At 49.8% G+C, this 23,534-nt stretch overlaps 1 protein-coding gene across 3 annotated transcripts in view; it reads left to right on the top strand.

Moving 5' to 3' along the window:
• KIRREL3 (kirre like nephrin family adhesion molecule 3) overlaps nucleotides 1–23,534 on the top strand; it is an 833,106-nt gene that overhangs the window by 723,505 nt on the left and 86,067 nt on the right. For all 3 annotated transcript variants that reach the window (XM_019490185.2, XM_019490184.2, XM_059720056.1), the window contains exons 9-10: nucleotides 11,110–11,258; nucleotides 12,958–13,085. In XM_019490185.2, the coding sequence (XP_019345730.1) occupies nucleotides 11,110–11,258; nucleotides 12,958–13,085 (277 nt within the window). The remainder of the gene's footprint in view (nucleotides 1–11,109; nucleotides 11,259–12,957; nucleotides 13,086–23,534) is intronic.

The following is a 23,534-nucleotide window of genomic DNA, read 5'->3' as shown; positions in this document are numbered from 1 at the left end:
CAGGCTCTATTCCCTACCCCAAAACGATGGATGGGGAGCAGTCAAACTCCTGCAGAATCCCTGCTCGCTGTGCTGCCTGCAGTTCTGTTTCTACCCAGAAGAGGACAGTGGCACACATCCTTTCCCAGTCCTCACAGGGCTATTTAATATTCTAGATTGATAAGTATTACTCATTATGAAAATTTGACTCTGCCTCCTTGCCCTGGGAATGCAGAAGCCTTTTCTTCCCTGGGGCTCCTGGACTGGTCAGAATATTGTCTGAATATTAAGTATCTTCCTTGCCCCAGCAGCTATATGTACCAAGATCTAGAAATCCTCACTCTATTATTACTTCTTTGCTCCCAAACAAGGCCACAGTCAGCTTTCCAAGGCCAGGGGCTTTTCCCAAGCCCTTGGGGCATCTGTAAACAACCCTCTCTCACCTGAGTGCTGCAGACACAATCCAATGAGTTGCTCACATCCCCTGCAAATCATAAGCAGCGTGATTCATCAGAGAGGATTCTCATCTCCTTTGATTTCACAGGAGGTCTTTTTTGCTGGTTGTTGTCTGTAACTTTTCATAGATTTCATAGATTTCATAGACATTAGGGCTGGAAGGGACCTCGGAAGATCATCGAGTCCAGCCCCCCGCCCAAAGGGCAGGAAGTCAGCTGGGGTCATAGGATCCCAGCAAGATAAGCATCCAGTTTGCTCTTGAAGGTGTTCAATGAAGGCACTTGAACAACCTCCGGTGGCAGGCTGTTCCAGACCTTGGGGGCTCGGACAGTAAAGAAATTCTTCCTTATGTCCAGCCTGAAACGATCTTGTAGTAGTTTGTGACCATTCGACCTCGTCATCCCTTGGGGCGCTCTGGTGAACAAACGTTCCCCCAGATACTGGTGGTCACCCCTGATAAACTTGTAGGTGGCCATCAGATCACCCCTGAGCCTGCGCTTTTCCAGGCTAAAGAGCCCCAGGGCTCTCAGCCTGTCATCGTAGGGTCTGCTTCCCTGACCTCTGATCATGTGCGTGGCTCTTCTCTGGACTCTCTCAAGCTTCTCCACATCCTTTTTGAATTGTGGAGCCCAAAACTGGACTCAGTACTCCAGCTGCGGCCTCACTAAGGCCGAGTACAGGGGGAGAATGACGTCCCGGGATTTGCTTGAGAAGCATCTATGGATGCAAGCCAGCATTTTGGTCGCTTTACTAGCCACAGCATCGCATTGCAGGCTCATGTTCATCTTGTGGTCAATGATGACCCCCAAGTCTCTTTCTTCCATAGTGCTAGCCAACATAGCACTGCCGAGCCTATAAGGATGCTGCAGGTTTTTTTTCCCAAGGTGGAGAACCTTGCATTTATCGGCGTTGAACACCATCAGATTCTCATCCGCCCACTTGCTGAGCCTGTCCAGGTCAGCCTGGATCATCCGCCTGTCTTCTGGTGTGGATGCTTTGCCCCAAAGTTTGGTGTCATCGGCGAACTTGGCCAGTCCGCTTCTGACTCCAGTGTCCACATCATTAATGAAGATGTTGAACAGTATGGGTCCAAGGACAGAGCCCTGGGGGACCCCACTGGTCACAGGACACCACGATGAGTGACTTCCATCAATTACTACCCTCTGGGTCCGACCCCGGAGACAATTTTCCAGCCAGTGGATCGTGGAGGACCCAAGGCGACAATTGGCCAGTTTCTCCAAGAGACGATCATGGGACACCAGATCAAAGGCTTTTTTGAAGTCAAGATATATGACATCAATCTCATCTCCCTTGTCCAGGTGATAGGTCACGTGGTCGTAGAAGGAAATGAGATTGGTCAAGCAAGACCTACCCGCAACAAACCCATGCTGGCTATCCCTTAAGATGTTGGCGTCGGCCAGTCCATTAAGGATGGCCTCTTTAATAAACTTTTCTAAGATCTTCCCCGGGATAGAAGTCAGGCTGATGGGCCTATAGTTAGCCGGATCCACTTTCCTCCCTTTCTTGAAGATAGGCACCACGTTGGCCTTCTTCCAGTCTTCGGGCACTACACCAGAGCGCCAAGAGTTTTCAAAGATCCGCGCTAGAGGCTGGGCTATGATGCTCGCCAGCTCCTTGAGTACCCTGGGGTGAAGATTGTCAGGGCCGGCTGACTTGAAGGTATCCAGCTTCTCAAGATGTTCCTTCACGAAGTCAGCATTAATGGAGGGCAGGGGATCACCCTCACCCGAACTTCCCGGCCCTGTAGTGGGCATGGGCGTCCCATGGGGCTGATGAAAGACCGACGCAAAGTACCTATTTAATAGATTGGCTTTTTCCTGGGCGTCAGTTGTCAGTTGCCCCATCTGGTTCAGCAGGGGTCCAACGTTGCCCCTGCTTTTCCTCCGGCTCCCCACGTATCTGAAAAAGGACTTTTTATTGTCCTTGATGCTCAAAGCTAGCTGGAGTTCAGTTGCAGCCTTGGCTTTCCTGGTCTGCTCCCTACAGGACCGGACCAGTGCAGAATAATCCTCCTTGGAGGTGACTCCCATCCTCCATCCTTTGTAGGCCTTTCTTTTTAGCCTCAGGAGGTCTGCTAGGTCCCTGGAGAGCCGGGGGGCTACTGTGCCCTCTTGCTGCCTTTCCTCTGAGATGGAATAGACTTAGTTTGGGCATTGAGGATCGCTCCCTTGAGGAGCAACCACTCTTCTTGAACTCCCCTCTCCCTGTGGTCACAGTCCCTTAGGGCCTCACTGACAAGCCTCCTGAGCTTGTCAAAGTCGGCTTTCCTGAAGTCAAGGACTTGCGTGTTGCTGACTGACTTGCCAGCTTTTCGGCGGATGGTGAAGGTGATCAGCTCGTGGTCGCTGTCACCCAGCTTCCCATCGATCACTAGGTCGCCGACTAGGTCATCCCCAGTAGCCAGCACCAGGTCAAGCAGCGCTTTGCCTCTCGTTGGCCCATAGACTTCTTGAGTCAGGTAGAGGTCATCCACGCACGAGAGGAAGCTCTGCGACTGCTCAGATTTTGCTGAGCGATCCTCCCACGAGATGTCCGGGTAATTGAAGTCACCCATGACAACCATGGTCCTGGAGCAAGCTGCCTCAGCCAGTTCCCGGGCAAACTCCTGGTCAAGCTCAGGACTTTGGGTGGGAGGTCTGTAATAGACTCCCACCATTGTGTCCCCTGTGCCGTGTTCCCCACGGATTTTAACCCAGAGGGTCTCCAGCCGTCCACCCTGGTCGCCAATATCGGCTTGCAGGGACGCGTAGCTTTCCTTAACATGGAGAGCTACACCCCCGCCCCTTTTCTCTACACGATCCCTCCTGTACAGGGTATAGCCATCTATACCCGTGGTCCAGTCATGGGTGGAGTCCCACCAGGTCTCCGTGATCCCTGTGACATCGTAATTGTTTGCACTGAGCAGGAGAATGAGTTCCTCCTGCTTATTCCCCAGGCTTTTGGTTTCCACTGAAGAGCTGTTGGAATTTCACACACTCGGATAGCCTCTCTCCCTCCCCCCACCACCTCATCGCTGTCTCCCATTCCGCTTTTCCAACAGCCCCAGAGTGGCAGGTTGCCAGATGGTGCCCCATTAGGTCACATTTGCTCATTGTTTGGCAAACAGCAGCTTAATTCAAGTGCTGAGTTGACAGCTTGTCCTCAAAGACAGTTTGCAAGTTGCAGTGTTGCAAATGCCAGCTTTGCTTTTCAGTGTAATGTTATTTCAACTGCCTTAAAGGGATAAAGTTCCCTTTGATTAAAAAAGGGGGGAGGTGGGGAGGTTTTTAGATGTTTTTTGATATTGAAAGACTGATAGAATTGATTGGCAGGCGTTGTACACACAGATCAGTCAAAGCTCCTTGTTCCTATCTTGCAGTAACTCTTGCTGTTTTACTAGTCCGAGACCAGAGTCATCAGGCAGGGCTGATGATGACCCACCAGAGTCCTGGAGGGTCAAAGCTGGGTGGAGGTTTTCTGTCCACGTGTTTTTATCAGCAAATGATTCATTGAAACCAACAGTTTCCCTTGCAATGTCTGTGCCATTGCCCATCAGACCATGTCTAGTCTGAACAAGGAGAGCACATCCTCGTGCCCTCCAAAACAGCCAGTTGGCCAAGGGAGAGGGCTTTCAGCTAGGATGGAGGGAAGTGAGGTTCAAGTCCCTGTTTTTTTTTGATTTACACTAAGGATCTGAACCCTTGTCTCCTGCACCCCAGTTAGGTGCCTCAGGCAGAAGACGCCAGGTTAGTTTTATACAATGTCCCTCATTAGTTCCATGACAAATGCTGGGACTCATTCAAATCCTGAAGTTGAAACCTCCAACTTCTGTGGTACAGGGAAGCCAACTCCTGGACTGCCCTAATCCGAACCCATATGCCAGCCTGTGTTGTTCCAGCCCTAGTACAAGCTTTGATCCTGACCTATAACATGGTAGTATATAATAGGCTACACAAGATGCTAACTGTGCCATCATTACTGCACAGTCATTTAGTGCTGGTATAAACAAGTACTAAATGACAGCACAGTAACCCGAGTTACTGTGCAGCAGCGCCGACAAATGGCTTTTTTGTGATGCCGACTATGCAGTGGCCCAAGACTACTGCACAGTAGCATCACATCACGGTTTCTGCCACGTGATGCTACTGTGCAATCAGCATCTTGTGTAGACGCAGCTGTAGACTGACAACTCTCCATTGCTTCTGCAGCGTGAGCAAATATTTACTGGGGAGAGAAGGCTGAGACCTCCAAACTCAGTTCAGCTGGGGCCCTGATGGCTTTTGAATTATGAATTTTAGTAAACCCAAAGCTGTAAAGACACAAACAGGTATACATCCTCCTCCACCCAGAACCATTATATAACAAACCCAGTGGGTGCTTACATGCAACAGTGCTGGGAATATAAGGAAAACTTGGCTAGATTAAATTAGACTAGGTGGCAAAAAGATTCAGCTAACCTAAACTGGATTCTGTTATCGGGGGGCCAAATCTTACAGGATGGCTTTGCAGGAGCCAGCATCACAGATGGTCTCAACCTCAGGAGGTTGGTTAGCAGCTTCCTCCTCCACTGACACCGTCCGATTCTTCAGGGATTGCAAGTTTGAGGCCATCTGCATCCAAGTGAAAGGCATTTCTCACTGCAGAACTTCCCCACAGGAGCTTGCCCCAGCAAAGAAGCACATAGATGTTTACTGGGATGTAGCACAAATCACAGATGGTTTAAAAGAGTGTGTGTGGCAGGCAGGAAACTGTGGGTTGCATAGTTAAAAAGGGTCATTAATAATAATGATGACAATGATGATGAGTCCTGCTTAATAATAGTTAAAGGAATGGACTGGGAAGCATTCATTTTGGAAAGGATAAAGAATCAATGTGGTGCTGATGACAGGAGAGGCTGAGGCCTTCTGAGATTCAGGCAGGTCTTTAAACAAGTTTCCTTCACTTGTCTATGCTTGCCAAGATGCCTCAGTCCTGACCTGCAATCCCCTTGCCATACCTTGTCCTACTCCCCTGGCCCAGCAGTGTCCTTCAGTCCTGACCTGCAGTTGAGTCAAAACAGCCAAAAGTGCTACTCACGCCTTCCAGCTGTGTTTGCTTGTGTCCATTCAGCTTCAATAGCCAATGGCACACCTGTGTGCAGCCATCATTGGCTTCCCAGCCAAACAACCCAGTTACAGCAGGGGTGATTACAAGTCCAGAAGAGGGGCTCAAACTCACATCTTTAGACATAACAAGGCAACTCTCTGCCCTGCAGTCCTTCAGAGCTGCAGCAAGGTGCAGGCAGCAAGCATGCTGTATCCAAGCTCCTCCTCTGACAGTACCCTCTGGACTTTCTTCCCAAGCTGTGAGGCTACTTTGTTGCCCATGCATGGCTCCATTATATGCTGTTGCTCAGCAGTGATGTGAAACAACAGCTAATTGCAAGTTCTGCTTTCTACCAGTGCCATAGCATATTCATGCTAGGGTTGTAAGCATATTGATGCAGCTGCATGGGTGCAAGCACTTGGCTCCAAAGCTGAAAATGTAGAGGAGGTGGGAGCTAGATTTAGCTTTCTAGACCTGTTGTCTAAAGGAGCAGGAAGTGCAAAGCATGCATCTGGATCTCAGCTTCTCTTGAGCTTGGAGGTTGGGACAGCCTGTGGCTGGCACTTCAGGAAGCACCAGTGCTGCATCAGGTATTAATTACTCATCCTGGTTCAGTGCACTCAAATAACACGTGCTCCAGAGCTTGCAGGGCCAGTTCATCTTCTGACTCCCTCCCCTCTGTAAGCCACAGATTTGGAAGCCTGTTTAATAATGACAAAAACAGCTGGGCAAGCACTGTCCAGGTGATTGCTTCAGATAGATCTGCAGTTGTTCCAGCTCGGCAGCTGTCAGCCCAACCTGCTGTGAAGCACTTGAACCTGCCTTGCTCCTCAGCAGGTTGGCATTTCAGGCACTGTCTCCCTGCTGACTCCCTACCTGCAGCAGGCCTGGCCCAGCAGCTCCCTGCAGCTGGGGCAGAGAGCTGGGAAGGGATGGGCTGTCATGCTGCACTGTCACCAGGACCTGTGAACCAGAAAGACATTGACTTCCATAGTGGGGAGAATGCATTGAAGAACTATGCTGCCTGTTCAGAGTCTTATGCTGGGCCTGTCACTGCAAGGCTTAGTAATCAGAAAGGTCTCTTTGGCTAGGGGCAGACATTCAAAAAGCCTGCGCCTGAATTGATTTGTTCTTTGCAGGTTAGTCTAACCTAGCTAGGCTGAAGGAGTTTGTAACCACAATGCCATCCTTCTGGACTGAGGAAATTTAGTTACATGCCTGAAGTGGCTCAGGCTAGAAGCTGGGGGACACTAAAGCAGCCCTCCCTTCCCCTGCACAGAGCTGAGCTGAGGGGGTATGGCCAGGTTCCAGCAGGATGCTATGATTAGGGAGAGTTCCTCCCCTCCTGAGCAGCCCAGCAGGAAATGTTTATCATCCCTAACTCAGTGTTTATCACCCCATTAAGAAAACAGAGGGACATTACCAACTATCTGTTGATTCTGCCTTTGTCCCATGTGCCACAGCTTGGAGGTAGCCAGCATGTGGTATGCTAGCTAATGCTGAGAGGGGTCTGTGAGAGATGGGGGAATGCCTGCTTAGCAGAGAGTGGACTGGGGGGAGCAGAAGCCAGGCAGACACCTGCAGAGACTGCCGAAGCTGCAGCCAGGGAGCAGAGGGGAGGGGCCAGCCCTGCTGTGGAGCAGAGAGCCCCAGCCAGCCCAGAGACCATGCCAGGATGCTGGGGGACTCTGATTTAATTTAAACCAGGAAGGGGCCTGGGATAGACATTGCATAAACCAGTTTGACCAAAATCAGTTAAGTCTGATACTCTATTCAACCAGGTTTATCTCAAACCAGTTTCGGCCATTCTCAAACTGGTTTATGCACACTGAAAATGTGTTCTGTTACAGGTTAAAACCAGTTTCTGATCACTTAAATTGGTTTATGTGTAATGTCTGCCTCTAGCCTAGAAGACTCATTCCTAGACACCTGGTTCTTGAGCAAGCCCAGCACTGCAGAGCTCTTGGCTCTCTCATTCTGTGAAGCCAGTTCAGACATCATGGAAAGGTCCAAAATGCCCAGCCTGATAGCCAAAGTCCTGTATTTCCAGGACTGGCGCAGCAGCAATTCAGGCCTGCCCAGTGTTTTGCCAATGCAGCAGAGCTTGTCCAATCCTACCACTGCCATTAGCCCCAGTTGAGATGGAATATGGGGATTTTTCATGGGGATCCAGTTTCTTCCTGGTGTCCTGGGACTCACCCCAGGGTGGACTGTTCTCACAGCAGTAGAACATCCCAAAATTGCTTGTTTCCACCTAGGAAGTTTCCATCCCCTTGATTAGCTTCCCCCTGCACATGGCACCAGTGTCAGGAACCACACAGACAGGAGCTAGTACTCCTAAACACTACCTAACTCCAGAAAGTGGAAGAAGAGGCTGGCTGGGTTCTCCTGCCTGTGATAATTACTTTGAGGCCAGGGCTTAACCCAGGGGCAGGCAAAATAAGGCCTTTGTGCTGGACTCAGCCCACCAGGCCATTTTATCCGGCCTGCTGGGCCCCTAAAAAATTTAGAAAATGAATATTTATCTGCCCCTGGCTGCCTGTCAAAGAGGAGAGGAGCCAGGGACAGTAAGACCCAGAGGGAGCTAGCAGCAGAACTAAACAACCACAGCAGCAAGTCCAGCCTAGCCCCACCCCACTGCAGCCCCCCCCACCCCAAGCCCCAGCCAGAAGCCTCTGCCTAGAAAGGGCTTCTAGAGGCTTCTGGCCTGGGACTGTTACTGTGCCAAGGGAAATACAGATAAGAACGGGCCGGGGGGCGGGGCAGGGGATGACTGTTGGGAATCTCCCCAGTCCTCAGGGCTGACTGGGCCAGCTCATGCAGTCCCGGCACTGCAGCTAGGAACCATGGGGTACCGGAGCATGATGGGTGGGGCGGAGAGCGGAGAAATGGTTGCATCAGGCAGGGGGAAGGGGCAGTGAGCGGGTGTGCAGAGCGCAGCAACAGCCAGGCGGCAGTGCAGGGCCCCTCGGCCAGTGCTGGTGGGACCCAGAGAGGGGTGGCAGGAGCATGGGGCCAGGCCACCAGGGGATCTATGGAGCCGGGCCGCCTCCCTCCTCTCCCTGCTTGAGCAGCGCAGCCCAGCTCCATAGAGCCCCTGCCAGCCTGGCCCTGCACTCCTGCTGCCCCGCTCTGGCCCCCACTGGTACTGGCCCCAGGACATCGGTAGGGGCCCCGCACTCCCACCCACCTGTCACTGTGCTCTGCGCACTCACTCACTGCCCCTTCCCACCTCCTGCCACAGCAATTTCCCTGTTCCCCCGCTGCCCACCGTGCTCTGGCATCACATGGTTCCCAGCTGCAACACCAGGACCGCAGGAACAGCTGAGATGCAGTATGCAGTGGCTGAAGGTCAGGGGAGAGATGAGGAAGTGGCAGGAGAAGGGCAGGAGTGGCAGACGGGCGGGCAAGTGGCAGTGAGCGGAAGCATGAGGCCCATGCCAGTTCCCTGGGGCCAGGAGTGGCAGAAGTGCAGAGTCCAGGCTTACAGAAGCACCGGTGGGAGCTCTGCCTGCTGCGGGGGAGGGGGGGCAGCAGGCTGTGGGCAAACCCTCCCCCTCCATACAAGCCACAACCCTCCCCACACACACTCACAGCCCCCCCCACAAAACCCATACCCACCCACACCACACCACACACACACACACACCTATCCACACCCCCCACAAATCCCACCCACACCCTCCCACAATATATAAGAGTAAGACTTCATTTTAAGCTATAATACTATTACCTCTATGTACACTACACAAACACATGTAAATCAGGACAAAATTATTTTTTTAAAATTAAATTAATAAATGTTGTAGTATGTTTCATTTTTAGAATATAATTTGGTATTTTTCTGGTTCAGAGATGGCAAAACCCCTTGCTCAAAGGAGTAATTCTGCTGGGCAAGGGGAGGGACTTCTGGTGTCAAAAGTCAGGGGCTAGGGGGTGGGACTTCTGGCCCCAAGATGGCGACCAGGGGGTGGGGCACCTGTCAAGGTGCGGGGCTACCCGTGCAGTCCTCAATGGCTTGCCAAAACTCGGTAAGCACCCCTCTGCCTGAAATAATTGCCCACCCCTGGCTGAACCCCTGCCTTGACCCCTGTAACAGAAGAGCCAGGACTCTGACCTGAATGTGCATTTCATTTTGAATAGGTTTGTGGAGGGTTGGAGGGGATCTTCATTAATCCTGCTTGTTGCTACTTGGTTTCCTATAACATCAGTGACATCAAAGAAAATGTACTCAATAAATATCTGTCCCCTGTGCAGTGGCTACTGTGTCCTCTATTGTTCTTCATCTGGTATTCAGAGTCAGCCTGGCTTTTGTCACCCAGCAGGGCTACACCAAGGCTTGATTTGGAGATTGATGAAGTCAATGGGAATCTTTCCACTGGCTTTAATTGGCTTTGGAGCAGTCCTTCAGGTTAGTCAGGTGAAAAGCGTGCTTCCATCTGTGCATAATATAGTGCCACTAGCTGTTGTAGCAAACCCTGAAAGCCTGATAGACTGAGTCTAAGAGAATCCTTTGTATGGGAGGCCTCCAAGGAACGCCCAGGAAAAAAGCTGGAGCATCTGCAGTGAGTGCAGGAGCTGGTGTCTCAGCAATCAGAACCTTGGTGTGGTGCTAGAGGGTGGAGGTTTCCTCTTCTGCTTTTGCAGGTTTCCTCTTCCAGGTACCTACAGCCCAGGCCCTGGGCACCTGAGTCCATTCAAGGTTCTTTGTCACTTTAAGGCAGGAGCTTTCAACCTTTTTTAAGAACTGTACCCCTTCTGGTGATGGCAGCCAGACATGGAGTGGAGGGGCAGGGAGGGTGGGGCTCACACGTGGTGGCATTGGATGGTGGGTTGCAGTGGCCATGTGTGAGCTCTGCCTCCCTCGCGCCATGCCTGGCTGTCCCCCTCACCCCGCTCCTGCCCTGGCCCTGCTCCTGGGAGGCAGCCACGCAAGGTTGTGGGTGGTGGCACTCCATCCCCTCCTGCCCATGTGTACCCCCTAGGACCATTCCAAGTACCCCCAGGAGTACACATACCCCCAGCTGACAACCCCTGCTTTAAGGCTTTTCAAACACCATCACTTGGGTCATTTAAATCCCAAATCCTTTGTGATCCCAATTCCCTTCAATATCTTCATCAACTACATGGAAGATGGCATAGAGTGCACCCTCAGCAAGTTTGCAGATGATACCAAGCTGTGGGGAGTAATAGATACACAAAAGGGTAGGGCTAGGATCAGAGAGACCTCAACAAATTGAAAGATTGGACCAAAAGAAATAAGGTGATATCCCTGCAGGAACTTACACCATATCCTGCTTAGCCCATTCTGTTTCCTGAAATCCTTCCTGCTATCTACTCAATATAGCATACTTCAGAACTTCTCTTCCTAACCTATTGCATCGTGGTGGTGTGGATCTGCTGCCTTCCAGCAGAGAGACTGCTACATTTTGGTGGCAAGATGCACAGTCTCAGTATGCAAAGCTTGCCCTAACTTTTTTTTAATGGAAAATGCGTTTTACATGGCAGCAGGAGATGCCACCAAGGAATTGGTTCTTCCTGTATGAGATCTGCCAGAATGATGCAGCCCTGCTATTTTTTATTCTGCAGGTGGGCAAAAAAAGGCCAAGTTATAAAGGAAGCATCAGGTGACTTCTATGAAACTGTTGTGGACCACACCTTTTTCTTCGAGCCTGTATCCTGTGAGGTGACCAATGCTTTGGGCAGTACTAACATCAGCAGGACTGTAGATGTCTACTGTAAGTAATCTCTTTGCCTTCACACCCTCTGGAACCTGACTGCCTTGGGTTGACTCCTGTCTACCGTGTCATTGGCTGATTTTAAGGGGCTGCACTTAGCAAAGCTGCATAAATTAATAAGTGGAAACTGAGATCCCTTGGATGGCTCTGACAATCTCAGCTTGGAGTCAGAGGGAACAGGGCTTTCTGCATAATTTAGTTACTAAGGTTTCATTAAACCAAGGCATAATATTTGACAGTACAAATTCACTTCCTGGCATACCAGTTCCAAGCCAGTGTGATGGGATGCATGGATCCAATGACTTGTTATACAGGGAACCAGGCACAGTCTGGGGTTGATAATCCATGTTTTTATCTTTGGCTGCCTTGGCTGAGGTGAGAGACATGCCTAATAATTATGTTTGTTGGTATAGCTTGTATACTCATCACCAGGCATCTCCAGGTGACATCATCAGCTCTGTGCTACCTACTTCTGCACCTCATGGTATAAGGAGCTTAGCAGAGCTGAGAGGTGGCATGGCTGAAATACATTCTCCTTCTGCAATCCTACCTCAGCAGTGTGGTCTTTTGAGATTATGCCAAGTGGTGCAAATTCCAGTGGCTGCTGTTTGCACCCAAGATCTGGGAGTTGCAAGGTGGTAGAAAGCTACTAGCAGTGTGCAAAGCAAGCCTTATTCAATTTGGACTTGGATTCAGCCTGAATCAGGGCAGTGACTTGATTCATCAGTTCAGATCACTGTCCCTGATTTGATTCAGCCAATTCCAAATCTGAATGCTGATTCAGAGAATCACCGATTCCGACAGACACAGCTTTCAAAGTTTTTTCTACATACCTTGAAGTACCAGCATGGGTTGTGAATGTTGCAATGCTGGGGCGGATGGAGCATCCCACAGGAGTGCGGGAGGGGCCCCCACATGCCCTGCGGTGAACCCAGAAGTGGACCGGAAGTACTTCCAGTCCACTTCTGGGTCTGCCTGGGAGTGTGTGAGAGGGGCACCCCTGGGCTCCCCCCAGCTTGGTGATTGGCCGCAGGGGGACCCCAGGTGCCCTTCAGACCCAGAAGGCACCAGTCACTGAGCTGGGAGGGGCACAGGGAACCCCCCACGCGCTCCCCAGCATCCCCGGAAGTGGACCAGAAGTACTTCTGGTCCACTTCTGGGTCTGCTGCCAAGCACTCTGGGGAGCCCCCCACACTTCTGTGGGACACTCCATGTGCCCCAGCATCGCAGCAATCACAAGCTGCCTGCTACCTACAGGTATGTAGCAAAAACATTTAAAGCGGTCTATTTCCGAATCTCCAAATTTTTCTGAATTTCTCCAAATAGATTTGGAGTGTTCCGATTCAATTCAGAGAGATTAAAGGATCCTCTGATTCGATTCAGATTCAGAGATTTGGCCACCGAATCAAATCAGGGACCGAAGCTTCGCACAGCCCTAAAAGCTACCTGTGCTTGCCATCTGGTTAGGATGCATCAAGCAGAGCTCAGGCACAGCTGTGTGTCTGGTCTGTATCTGGTCATATTGATGGGTGGATTAAAGTTAATTTTGATCTAAAGCAGAGCAAAATGTAGCTTGCTCTTAAGGAGAGGATGGGGGGAGATGGTGAAACTCGGCATGCTTGGCATTATGCTGACCTGTGAGAGTGTCTGCCTCTGCTTCTCCAGACAGTCACCTTCTCTTCCTATCTCTTATGCACAGTTGGGCCCAGGATGGCAACAGAACCACAGTCCCTCCTCGTTGACCTGGGGTCAGATGCAGTATTCAACTGCGCTTGGACTGGAAATCCATCTCTGACCATTGTCTGGATGAAGCGGGGCTCAGGCGTGGTAAGAACTACAGTCGCAGGGGAAATACTGCACCACATTTGAGATCAGGGGCTAGAGCCCAAGAGGCAGTGCAGGGGAATGGGTATGTCACAGCATTCAAGTTCAGACAAGCTAGCATTGAGGTCTGCCTCTGCTACTGATCTGCTGTGTCATTTTGCTTCTCTGAGTATATTCTCTCTCAAAACTTTTTCCATTTGCTCCATACCTTCTTTGGAGGTTGGCTGCTTCTTACTCTGTGTGTGTGTGTGTGTGTGTGTGTGATGCCTTGTAAACCAAGGCCCCAACAGAGACTGGAGCTATTGTAATACAAATAATAAACTGCGATTTTAAGGGGAGAAACAACTTCCATTGAAATCAGGCCAAGCACCCAGTGCTCAGTATTCATTTATGGTTCAATCTTGTCAATCAAAGAGAGTCTCTTGAGGATGTTAAGCAGAAGGTAGGGCAGGACAGCATCTTAGGGCGTTTATACATGTGCTCTGGGAGTAGGGGGGACAATTTAATTAAAGCAACTTGTTGCCTTGTAATTACCACACTCCAGCAGACTCAATTAATCGAGTCTGCTCCAATGCACTGTAATTACAAGGCAACAAGATACTTCATCAGCTGCTCTGACAAAGTAGGGAGGCGTGGCCCACATTGACATCAGAGCTGGGCAGTAAGGTGCTGTGCCAGGGTCTAGAGGCTGGGATCTGTGCCTGTCCTGTAGCCAGGGGTCAAAGTCATCATTTGAAGATGACAAAGATTGCAGTGTGGTAAATACCAAAAAGATGGTCATGGATATGGGCCAATCTAACTTGGTTGATAATCAGGGCAGAAGCAAATGATATGTGTTTTAGAGCCAAATGTAAAATTATACATACAAAGAATGTCAATACAGGATCGGAGACTGTCCTGAGATTAGAGTGTCTTGGTACATAATCAACAGAAGCTGAGTTTCCAATTGCATTAGCCAAAAAGGCTAATGCAATCCTTGGATGTATAAGCAGAGTGTTCTCTGCTAAGAAAATAAGTTCCATTATCTAGTCATCGGAAAGTGATACAACAGCTACTGGAATATTGCATCCGGTTCTGGTGACCATCATTCAAGAAGAATGTTGGTTACCTGGAGAGGGATTGGAGAAGAGCAACTTGAATGATGAAAGGATTGGCAAACAAGTCTAGCAATGAAATGAGTCCCCCAGAAGGGTGATAACTTGATCACAGTCCACCTGTACCTACATGGGGAACAAAGCTTTGCTAATGAGGTCTTCAATCAGGCACCCAAAGGTATATCAAGAGGGAGGGGTCGAGGAAGCAATAAATATTCAAGGCAGAGGCAAGCAAACTACAGCCTGTCAGCCATACTATCCAGCCTGTGGGGCCCCTAAGAAATTTAGAAAGTTAGCATTTATCTGCTCCTGGCTGCCTGTCAAAGATGACAGGAGCCAAGGGCAGTAGGACCCAGGAGGGCCAGCAGGACCCAGAAGCCCAGCCCCACCCGCAGCCCTTTCTCTGCCATGCTGCCATGCACTCCTCCAGCACCACATGGCTGCATTGCCAGACCGGGGAGTACAGGCCACGCTGGTAACCTTGGATGGGTGTATCTGTGTGTGTGTCATAGGGTGAGTCCCACATGCACTACTCACCCTACACATATACCCACACACCCCCTCGTACTGACATACACACAGACCCCCACACCCCCTCACACACCCCAGCCACCCTCCCCCATTAATTCATGAAATTAATGAATGTTGTAGTACATGTTTGATTTTTAGGAAATAATTTGGCATTTTTCTGGTTCAGAGATGGCAAAACCCCTTGCTGAAAGGAGTACTTCCAGGTGCAAGAGGAGGGACTTTTGGTGGCAAAGGTCAGGGGTTAGGGGGCAGGACTTCCAGTCACAAGATGGCGACTAGCGGGTAGGGCACCTGTCAAAGGACAGGGCTATCCATGCAGCCCTCAACAGCTTGCCAAAACTCAGCAAGTGGCCCTCCACCCAAAATAATTGCCCGCCCCTGCGTTCAGGGTGACCCTGATCCTAGTCATAGGATACCCATGTTTAATAGAGAGGGCAATTAACTATTACAATCACTTCCTAAAGCTTTCCAGGGAGTCATCACAATTGACCATTTTAAAACTGAGATGTAAACGACAGATTAGTTCAAACCACAATGAATTCAGGGAAGGCCTCTGGCCTTTGTTATACAGGTCAGACTGGATGCTCACAACGGTCCTGTCTGGCATTATAATGTATGACTCTGTAAAGCCACTTATACAGACCATGCTGTCTGCTGCTGCATGAGAAACAAGCCCTCTGTAAAACAAGTGTCATAAAGAATCATCTCTTTCTGTGTGAAATAGATCTGCTAATGTGGGACACCATGAAAATACCAATGCCAGGCACTCCATCTGCAGGAGGGATTCCCTCCTGTATCACAAATACAATTGTTCCTCTGTTCCTCTGCCAGTTGTCATTGTGTCATGGCAGTAATACAGTAATAAAGGGATGGAGGCTGGGTACTGTGGAGGTGAACTGAGGTTCTGTGTAAGTTTTGGTATGTTCTCATCACAATATCTGAAGGCCTTTCACATGTGCATTAAGCAAAGTAAGTGACCTCCGTCTCTCATTCTGTCCTAAAGGGAAGAATTGTGTGTGCAGTGGAATAGGTAGTTTTGAGAGGGTTTTATTCATTTTTTAGTGTCCACGTTGCTCTGTGTTGATGTTCAAGCAGGCAAGCAGGTAGTGCATTTGTTACTTAGAGCAGGTTTGTGATGCTCTTTATAGTTCCTGCAATGGTTTATGCCACAGCATCAGACTGCCCCCCAAGATGGCTCTGACCCTGGCACAGAGGAAGTCACACCCTCATTTCAAAGCTCCATTGTGCCTGAGGAGTAGAGCTGTTGATCACAGCACTCACCCTGAAGCTACAAACTATCTCAGGGATTCACTGAGTCTTGGCTGCTGACCATTTTAAAGATAAGGGCCAAGGCCTTCCTCACAACAGGCACTGGGAAACCAGAGTAGCAGGCAGAGGACAAGTTTGACAGGAGGGCCAACAACAATGAGGCCAGAAGAAGTGCTGGAAGCTGTATCCTTAGAATATACATGCTCCCCATCACTATAACGTCTGAGCATACCCCAGTCAGGAATAAGTTTGTGTTCATAACGTGCATGCATGGCAGGGCAGTGCTATTGTCACCACTATAGAACTGAGGAACAGAGAGGCTAAAAGCAAATGCAGACTAGCTACTGAGATACCTCCATTTTAAGCATTGACACACTTAAATTAGGAGCTAGGCCCTGGGAGGCTGAGTCAAAGAAATGAGGTTAAATGCCTTGGCTCCCTGTGCAGGCAAAGATGAGATGATTCAGAAAGCACAAGCTATAAGCAAGAAGTTGACAAGAGCTAGCCAAGAGCAAACACTAAGCACACAAGTGGCTCTAAACCCCTCTCTGGAGCTTTGGTGTAGCAGTTCATTTGAGATCAAAAGCTCTGAGCCTCTCCTGAGGGGACCTGGCAGTGGTGCCCACCTTTTTCATAACAGCCTATTGCATGTAGGAGACCTGAGTTATAGCGCTGTCTTCAACCAGAGAGGATTCAAACACACATCTGCCAATGCCCACCACCCTCCATTCCTATTGAAGCTAGGCCACAGAGCAGATAAGACTGCAAGAGTCCTGAGGCCAATGGAGGGCAAGCAAGAGGGAGCCTGCATCTGTACCCTGGTGGTTCATGCATTTGACTTGGTAGGAGAGCCCTGGTCCTGTTCTCTGCATTATAACCAGACATTAGATAAAAATACAAATAATCCCCATCTACCAGATTTGTCACTGCATGGGCTTAAACAGAGCTGTAGCACTACCTCACACCATTTCAACTGGCAATGGAGCTTCAGCAGAGTGAGGCATCCTACTGCTCAAGATACCACAGTTCTGCATGTGTCTGGAGCCTAAATTTAGGCATGTGAGGCTCTCTGCAGTCCAAAAGATAGGCACTAAATGGATTTAGGCACCTAGAGGATTATATGGCTAATGGAACAGCTGTCTTCAGAATCACTTCTTGCGGCTTAAGGGCCTAAATCTTACCTATATCCTGTTTACGCACAGGAGGTATGTGGCAGAATAAAGAACTGAATCCACATCTGCCTATTCCTAGAAGAAGGTGATTAGGAACAGTCAGCATGGATTCACCAAGGGCAAGGCATGTCTGACCAACTTGATTGCCTTCTGTGATGAGATGACTGGCTCTGTGGACATGAGAAGAGAAGTAGATATGATATACTTTGACATTAGCAAGGCTTTTGATACAGTCTCCTGCAACATTCTTGCAAGCAAGCTAAGGAAGTACCTGCTGGATGAGTGGACTGTAAGGTGGATAGAAAACTGGCTGGATCTTCAGGCTCAAAGGGCCTGATTTAGTGAAGTCCAAATCAATGTCTAGTTGGCATCTGGTATTAAGTAGAGTGCCCCAGGGGTTGGCCCTGGGGCCAGTTTTGTTCAATATCTTCATCAACTACGTGGAAGATGGCATAGAGTGCACCCTCAGCAAGTTTGCAAATGATACCAAGCTGTGAGGAGTAGTAGATACACAAGAGGGTAGGGCTAGGATCAGAGAGACCTCAACAAATTGAAAGATTGGACCAAAAGAAATAAGGTTCAATAAGGACAATTGCAAAGTCCTGTACTTAGGATGGAAGAATCCCATGCACCAGTACAGGCTGGGGGCTGACTGGCTGGGGAGCAGCTCTGCAGAAAAGGGCCTGGGGGTTATATTGGACATTAAGTGGTATATGAGCCAACACTGTGCATTTGTTGCCAGAAGGCTAACAGCATACTGGACTGCATTACTCAGAGCATTGCCAGCAGATCAAGGGAACTGATTATGTGCTGAGACCACATCCTGAGTACTGTGTCCAGTTTTGGGACCCCCATAGATTCATAGATTCATAGATGTTAGGGTCGGAAGGGACCTCAATAGATCATCAAGTCTGACCGCCTGTATAGGGAGGAAAGAGTGCTGGGTTTAGATGACCTCAGCTAGATGCCTATCTAACCTCCTCTTGAAGACCCCCAGGGTAGGGGAGAGCACCACCTCCCTTGGGAGCCCGTTCCAGACCTTGGCCACTCTAACTGTAAAGAAGTTCTTCCTAATGTCCAGTCTAAATCTGCTCTTTGTTAGCTTGTGGCCATTATTTCTTGTAACCTCCAGAGGCGCCTTGGTGAGTAAAGCTTCTGTGCCCTTCTGTGCCCCCATGATGAACTTATAGGTAGCCACAAGGTCGCCTCTCAACCTTCTCTTTCAGAGGCTGAAGAGGTCCAGGTGCCCCAGTCTCTCCTCATAGGGCTTGGCCTGCAAGCCCTTAACCATACGAGTGGCCCTTCTCTGGACCCTCTCCAGGTTATCCGCATCCCTCTTGAAGTGCGGCGCCCAGAATTGCACGCAGTACTCCAACTGCGGTCTGACCAGCACCCGATAGAGGGGAAGTATCACCTCCTTGGACCTATTCGTCATGCATCTACTGATGCACGATAAAATGCCATTAGCTTTTCTGTTGACTTCGTCACACTGACGACTCATGTTCATCTTGGAGTCCACTAGGACTCCAAGATCCCTTTCCGCTTCCGTGCCCCCAAGCAGGTCATTTCCTAGGCAGTAGGTATGCTGGACATTTTTCCTCCTTAGGTGCAGCACTTTGCATTTCTCCTTGTTGAATTGCATTCTGTTGTTTTCTGCCCATATGTCCAACCTGTCCAGGTCTGCTTGTAGTTGTTCCCTGCCCTCCACTGTGTCCACTTCTCCCCACAGTTTTGTGTCATCCGCAAACTTGGACAGAGTACACTTCACTCCCTTGTCCAAGTCGCTGATGAAGACATTGAAGAGTATTGGTCCAAGGACCGAGCCTTGTGGGACCCCACTGCCCACACCCTTCCAAGTCAATACCGACCCATCCACTACGACTCTCTGGGTACAACCCTCTAGCCAATTCGCCACCCACCGGACTGCGTAGTCATCCAAGTCACAGCCTCTTAACCTGTTCACCAGTATGGGGTGAACTACAGAAAGGGTGTGGACAAATTGGAGAGTGTCCAGCAGAAGGCAGCAAAAATGTTTAAGGGGCTGGGGCACATGACTTCTGAGGAGAGGCTGAGGAAAATGGCCTTATTTAGTCTGGAAAAGAGAAGATTGGGGTGGGGTGGATTTAATAGCAGCCTTCAACTCTCTGAAGCAGGGTTCCAAAGAGGATGGAGCTGGACTGCTCTCAGTGGCAGCAGATGACAGAACAAGGAGCAATAGTCTCAATTTGCTGCGAGGGAAGTTTAGGTTAGATATTGGAAAAAAACTCTCACAAGGACAGTAATAAAACACTGGAACAGGCTACCCAGAGAGGTTGTGGAATTCCATCCTTGGAGGTTTTTAAGACATGGATAGACAAAGCTTTGACTGGGATGAGATAGTTGGGGATGATCCTGCTTTGAGCAGGGGTTTGGACTAGATGACCTCCTGAGGTCCCTTCCAACCCTAATTTGCTAGTGATCTAAGTGCTCTAAGCACTACCAATCCTTTCTCCCCTACAACAGTGAGGCCTCTTGATTTCTTCAGGTTTTCATGACAGCAGAATTCAGGTGGATATAGAGGCAGAGCAGATAGACCTCTCCTGTGAACCTCACCCCGTGCTTTCCTGGAGTGTTTAATTAGGCTGAGGCTCTTTTTCTAAGAGCTAATAGAGTGAAGTGCTATGCAACACATGCTTTATGCTGATCAAAGAGCTGCATTATTAGCAAACAGGATTATCCAATCTATTTGCATATTTCCTACTTCCTCATTAAGCTGCCTATCCAGGGATAGACAATTCATACAGCTCAGCAGGGGAAATGATACCAACTACACTGCCAAGCACCACTGCACACCCCCAGCTCTCTCCACATTCCTCCTCAGATCTCCTCTGGTCTCACCCTGATGCTCCCTTTCCTGCTAGCTGCATTCCCAGGAGCTCCTGTGGAGCAATGTGAGCAGTAGGTGCCCATCAGCAAGAGAAATGATGACAAATGTTTATAGGGAATGATGTCACCTCTCAAGCATGAGTTCCCTCCTTCAGTACCACTTCTGAAGGCTGATCCAAGTGGTCTCTAGGATTCTTCCTCTCTCACACACCTTTTCCATCATGACTTCTGTCCACCCTCTCTAACTTTCTATATGTCTCTGAATATAGGGGGGAAGAGGGTAGCCAGTGCCATTTTAGGAAGAAAAGAGATGCATTGAAATGCTCCTTTGCTGTTCCCAAGACTGCTGTTGGAACATGTCACTGTTCCTGATTGAGGAGACTACATGAAGCATTGCCTTACTGTGTGTATCTGCAGGGCATGTCTACACAAGATGCTTGGAGCACAGTAGATTAATTCTATTGTGCATTAGCGCAGTGGGAAAAACCCATGGTAATGCACAGTAGATTTAGTCTCCTGTGCATTAACATCACAAAAGACCATTCGTTTGCGCAGTAGCACTGATTATTGCACATTTAGTACCTATACGGGTGCTTGTACATGTGATGGGGGTTTAATCGAAGGTTTTATTTTATGCCCCCTAAATTGAAACGGTGGGATTTTGATTGAAACCCACCGTTTCAATTTTTCCGTTACATTTCAGCTAGGGGCCCGATCCTTTATTTTTTTTATTTTTTTTTTTGAGCCAGAGCCTGCTTGCGGCCAGGGGGCAAGCTGCTGGTGGGCTGAGGGGCCCGTGAGCTGTGAGAGGCCCCAGTCCTTCCCTCTGCAGTTGCACACCCCCAGGGCTGCCCAGGTGGGCTGCTAATGGGCTGTGTGCTGCCCCACCTCAGAAGCCCCTCACTGCCTTCATCAGGCACCTGGATGAAGGCAGAAGAGGTGAAGGGTTCGATCCTTTTTTTTTTTTTCCAGCAGAGCCTGCCCTCCTCTCTTCCAGCTGCCAGCAGGCCGATCTGCCCCTGAGCTATGGAGGGCCCTGGTCCTTTCTTCTGCAGTAGCAGTGCCCCCCAGGGACACCCAGGTGAACTGCTAGTGGGCTGGGTGCTGCCCCAGCTTAGAAGCAGCACCCACCAGATCCAACTCTTCCCTGAGCCTACCTGGGGAGCAGCGCCCTGCTCACAGTCCCCATCACCTTTCTGCCACCTGGGACCACCTGCGAATGGGCTGGCTTGTCCCTGGGGCAGTGCAGGGAGGTGGCAGGAGTGTGGCTCGGTGTTCTGGTGGCTAATGAAGGCAGCAGGGACAGTGCACAGAGCACTGGAAGCCCAGGCGGGCTCAGGGAAGCCTGGGCTCAGTGAGCTTACATTCAAAAAAAGAAAAAAAAAAAGGATCTGGCCCCTTGCTGCTTATGCCTTCAGAAGTGGCAAGGGGACCAATCCTTTTTTTCTGCAGAGCCCAAGCTTCCCCGACCCCGCCTGGGCTTCCAGGGCCTCGTGCACTGTCCCCATCACCTCCTTTGCCTGACAGCACACCTAGCCACCTTCCTGCCACCTCCCTGCACTACCCAAGGGGCAAGCCAACCTGTTCCTGGGTGGTCCCAACAGTGGAAAGGTGGCAGGGACAGTGTACAGAGTGCTGGAAACTTCGGCAGGCTCGGGAGAGTTGGATCTGCTGGGTGCTGACTCCGAGCTGGGGCAGTCCTGTCCCACTAGCAGCCTCCCGGGGCTGCCCCAGGGACACTGCTGCTGTGCTGCTCGGGACACTGCTGCTGTGCTGCTCAGCCCACTGGCAGCTTGACCCCCCAGCCATGAGAGAGGTGGGCAGAATCCACTGGAAAAAAAAAAAGGATCGGTCCCCTCACCACTTCTACCTTCAACCAGGTGCCTACTGAAGGCAGTAATGGGGTCCAGTCCCTTTTTCTATGTAGCCTGCCCCCGTCTCCCGTGGCCAGAGGGAGGCAAGCTGACAAATGCATTGTTGCAGTTTGCAACATTGCAAACTAAACTATATCTTGATGCAAAGTCATTTAAAACTCCCAAAACTGGGGCACGTATGTGTGATGCCATTAAGCCACACAAATTGCACTTTCATCATGCATACATCTGGACGACTGTCATGGCGTCCCATCATACAGGTAATAAACTTAATGCGCCATAATTACAGTTCATTAATGAAGATGTAGATATGCCCATAGCATGCTCAGCCCTCCCATAGCTCAGCTGGTCAGACTGTACTGTAGGATAGGAAGTTCTCTAGACAGGTTTCACAAGAATACAAGGAACATCTGTCATTACAGTCTAGAGTGATGGGTTGCAGGAACAGTTTTCCATGACTATAGAGTGTGAGAGTCCAGATCACTCCTGCCTCGGGACCTACCTGCTGTACTGGCTTTTGTGCCTGATATCTACCTGTTCTATTCCAGTTCCAAAGGAGGCACAAGGGAAGTCAATATACTAGGAAGGACAGAAGGAAGAGAAACCACAGGTTTATACAGCTGGTTTATACAACTGATTTAAGCAAATCTGAGTGAGCATGGCCAGAAGTTGCAACACTGGTTTCTATAGCACACAGCACTTTGATATTCTCTTGCCCACAGGAGATCTTCATAAAGTAGACCTAACAGAAGCTGAATTGATTTAGTGAAATCCAAAGCTTCATTAAATCTCTTGCTGGCAGGTAGTACCTTATAAATTGTCCATATGTTAAACAATGTGATTGCTCCTACCAAAACATGGAAAGCCATCGTTAAACTTCTAGGGTTGACACTGCCAGGCTGTAAAGGGGTTCCTGTGCCTGAGACCCCAAACAAAGCAGTAGATGGAGACCGGATAATGAAGGAGATTGTGGAGCCCAAAGGTGAGGTAGTTCCTGAGATCTGTGAAAAAAGCCTGTAGAAGCACTACCTTCCCTTGGTTGCATTGTAAGTGAGCACATCTAAAATTCCTTTGTTCCCACCAATGGGTTGTTATCCTGCCCTCTGGCTACCTGCACCCTGAGGTAAGGTAACAACAGGCTTCAGAAGAAGCATCAGTGCAGCTGTTACCTATGAATTAGAAACACCTTTTTTCCTTTCTCCCTCTCTTGTCCAGTGACTGGGAACTCCCTCATCTAACCTTGCCTCCAAGTCCCAAACCCCACTGCAGTGTGCCAGGTGTAGGAATTGTTACCTTCCAGCTGTGTGGTTCCACATGGAGTATGTTTCCAGCCAGGAACCCATGGTGTTCAGAAAAGCAAGGCTGGATTAACACATAGGCAAACTAGGCATATGCCGAGGGCCCTGAGCTGTAGGGGGCCCCAGTCCCTCCCTTCACAGCATCAGCACAAATGGCCCCATCCACCTCCCTTCCCTTCCCTTTCCCTCCCCTCTGCCAGCCTCACCACCGTGGCTGCTTCCTAACAGCAGCTCCGAGCCCCGCTCCCTGTGGGCAGCAGCACCCGGGTCTGGAGGGGGGTCTCAACCGGCCCAGGGCCCATGAGTTTGTTTGCCCAGGGCCCACTAAAAGGTTAATCCAGCCCTGCAC

Source organism: Alligator mississippiensis, chromosome 16 (genome assembly GCF_030867095.1).
Source record: "Alligator mississippiensis isolate rAllMis1 chromosome 16, rAllMis1, whole genome shotgun sequence".
NCBI classification, from domain to species: Eukaryota; Metazoa; Chordata; order Crocodylia; family Alligatoridae; genus Alligator; species Alligator mississippiensis.
This window is presented reverse-complemented; position numbering and strand designations above follow the sequence as displayed.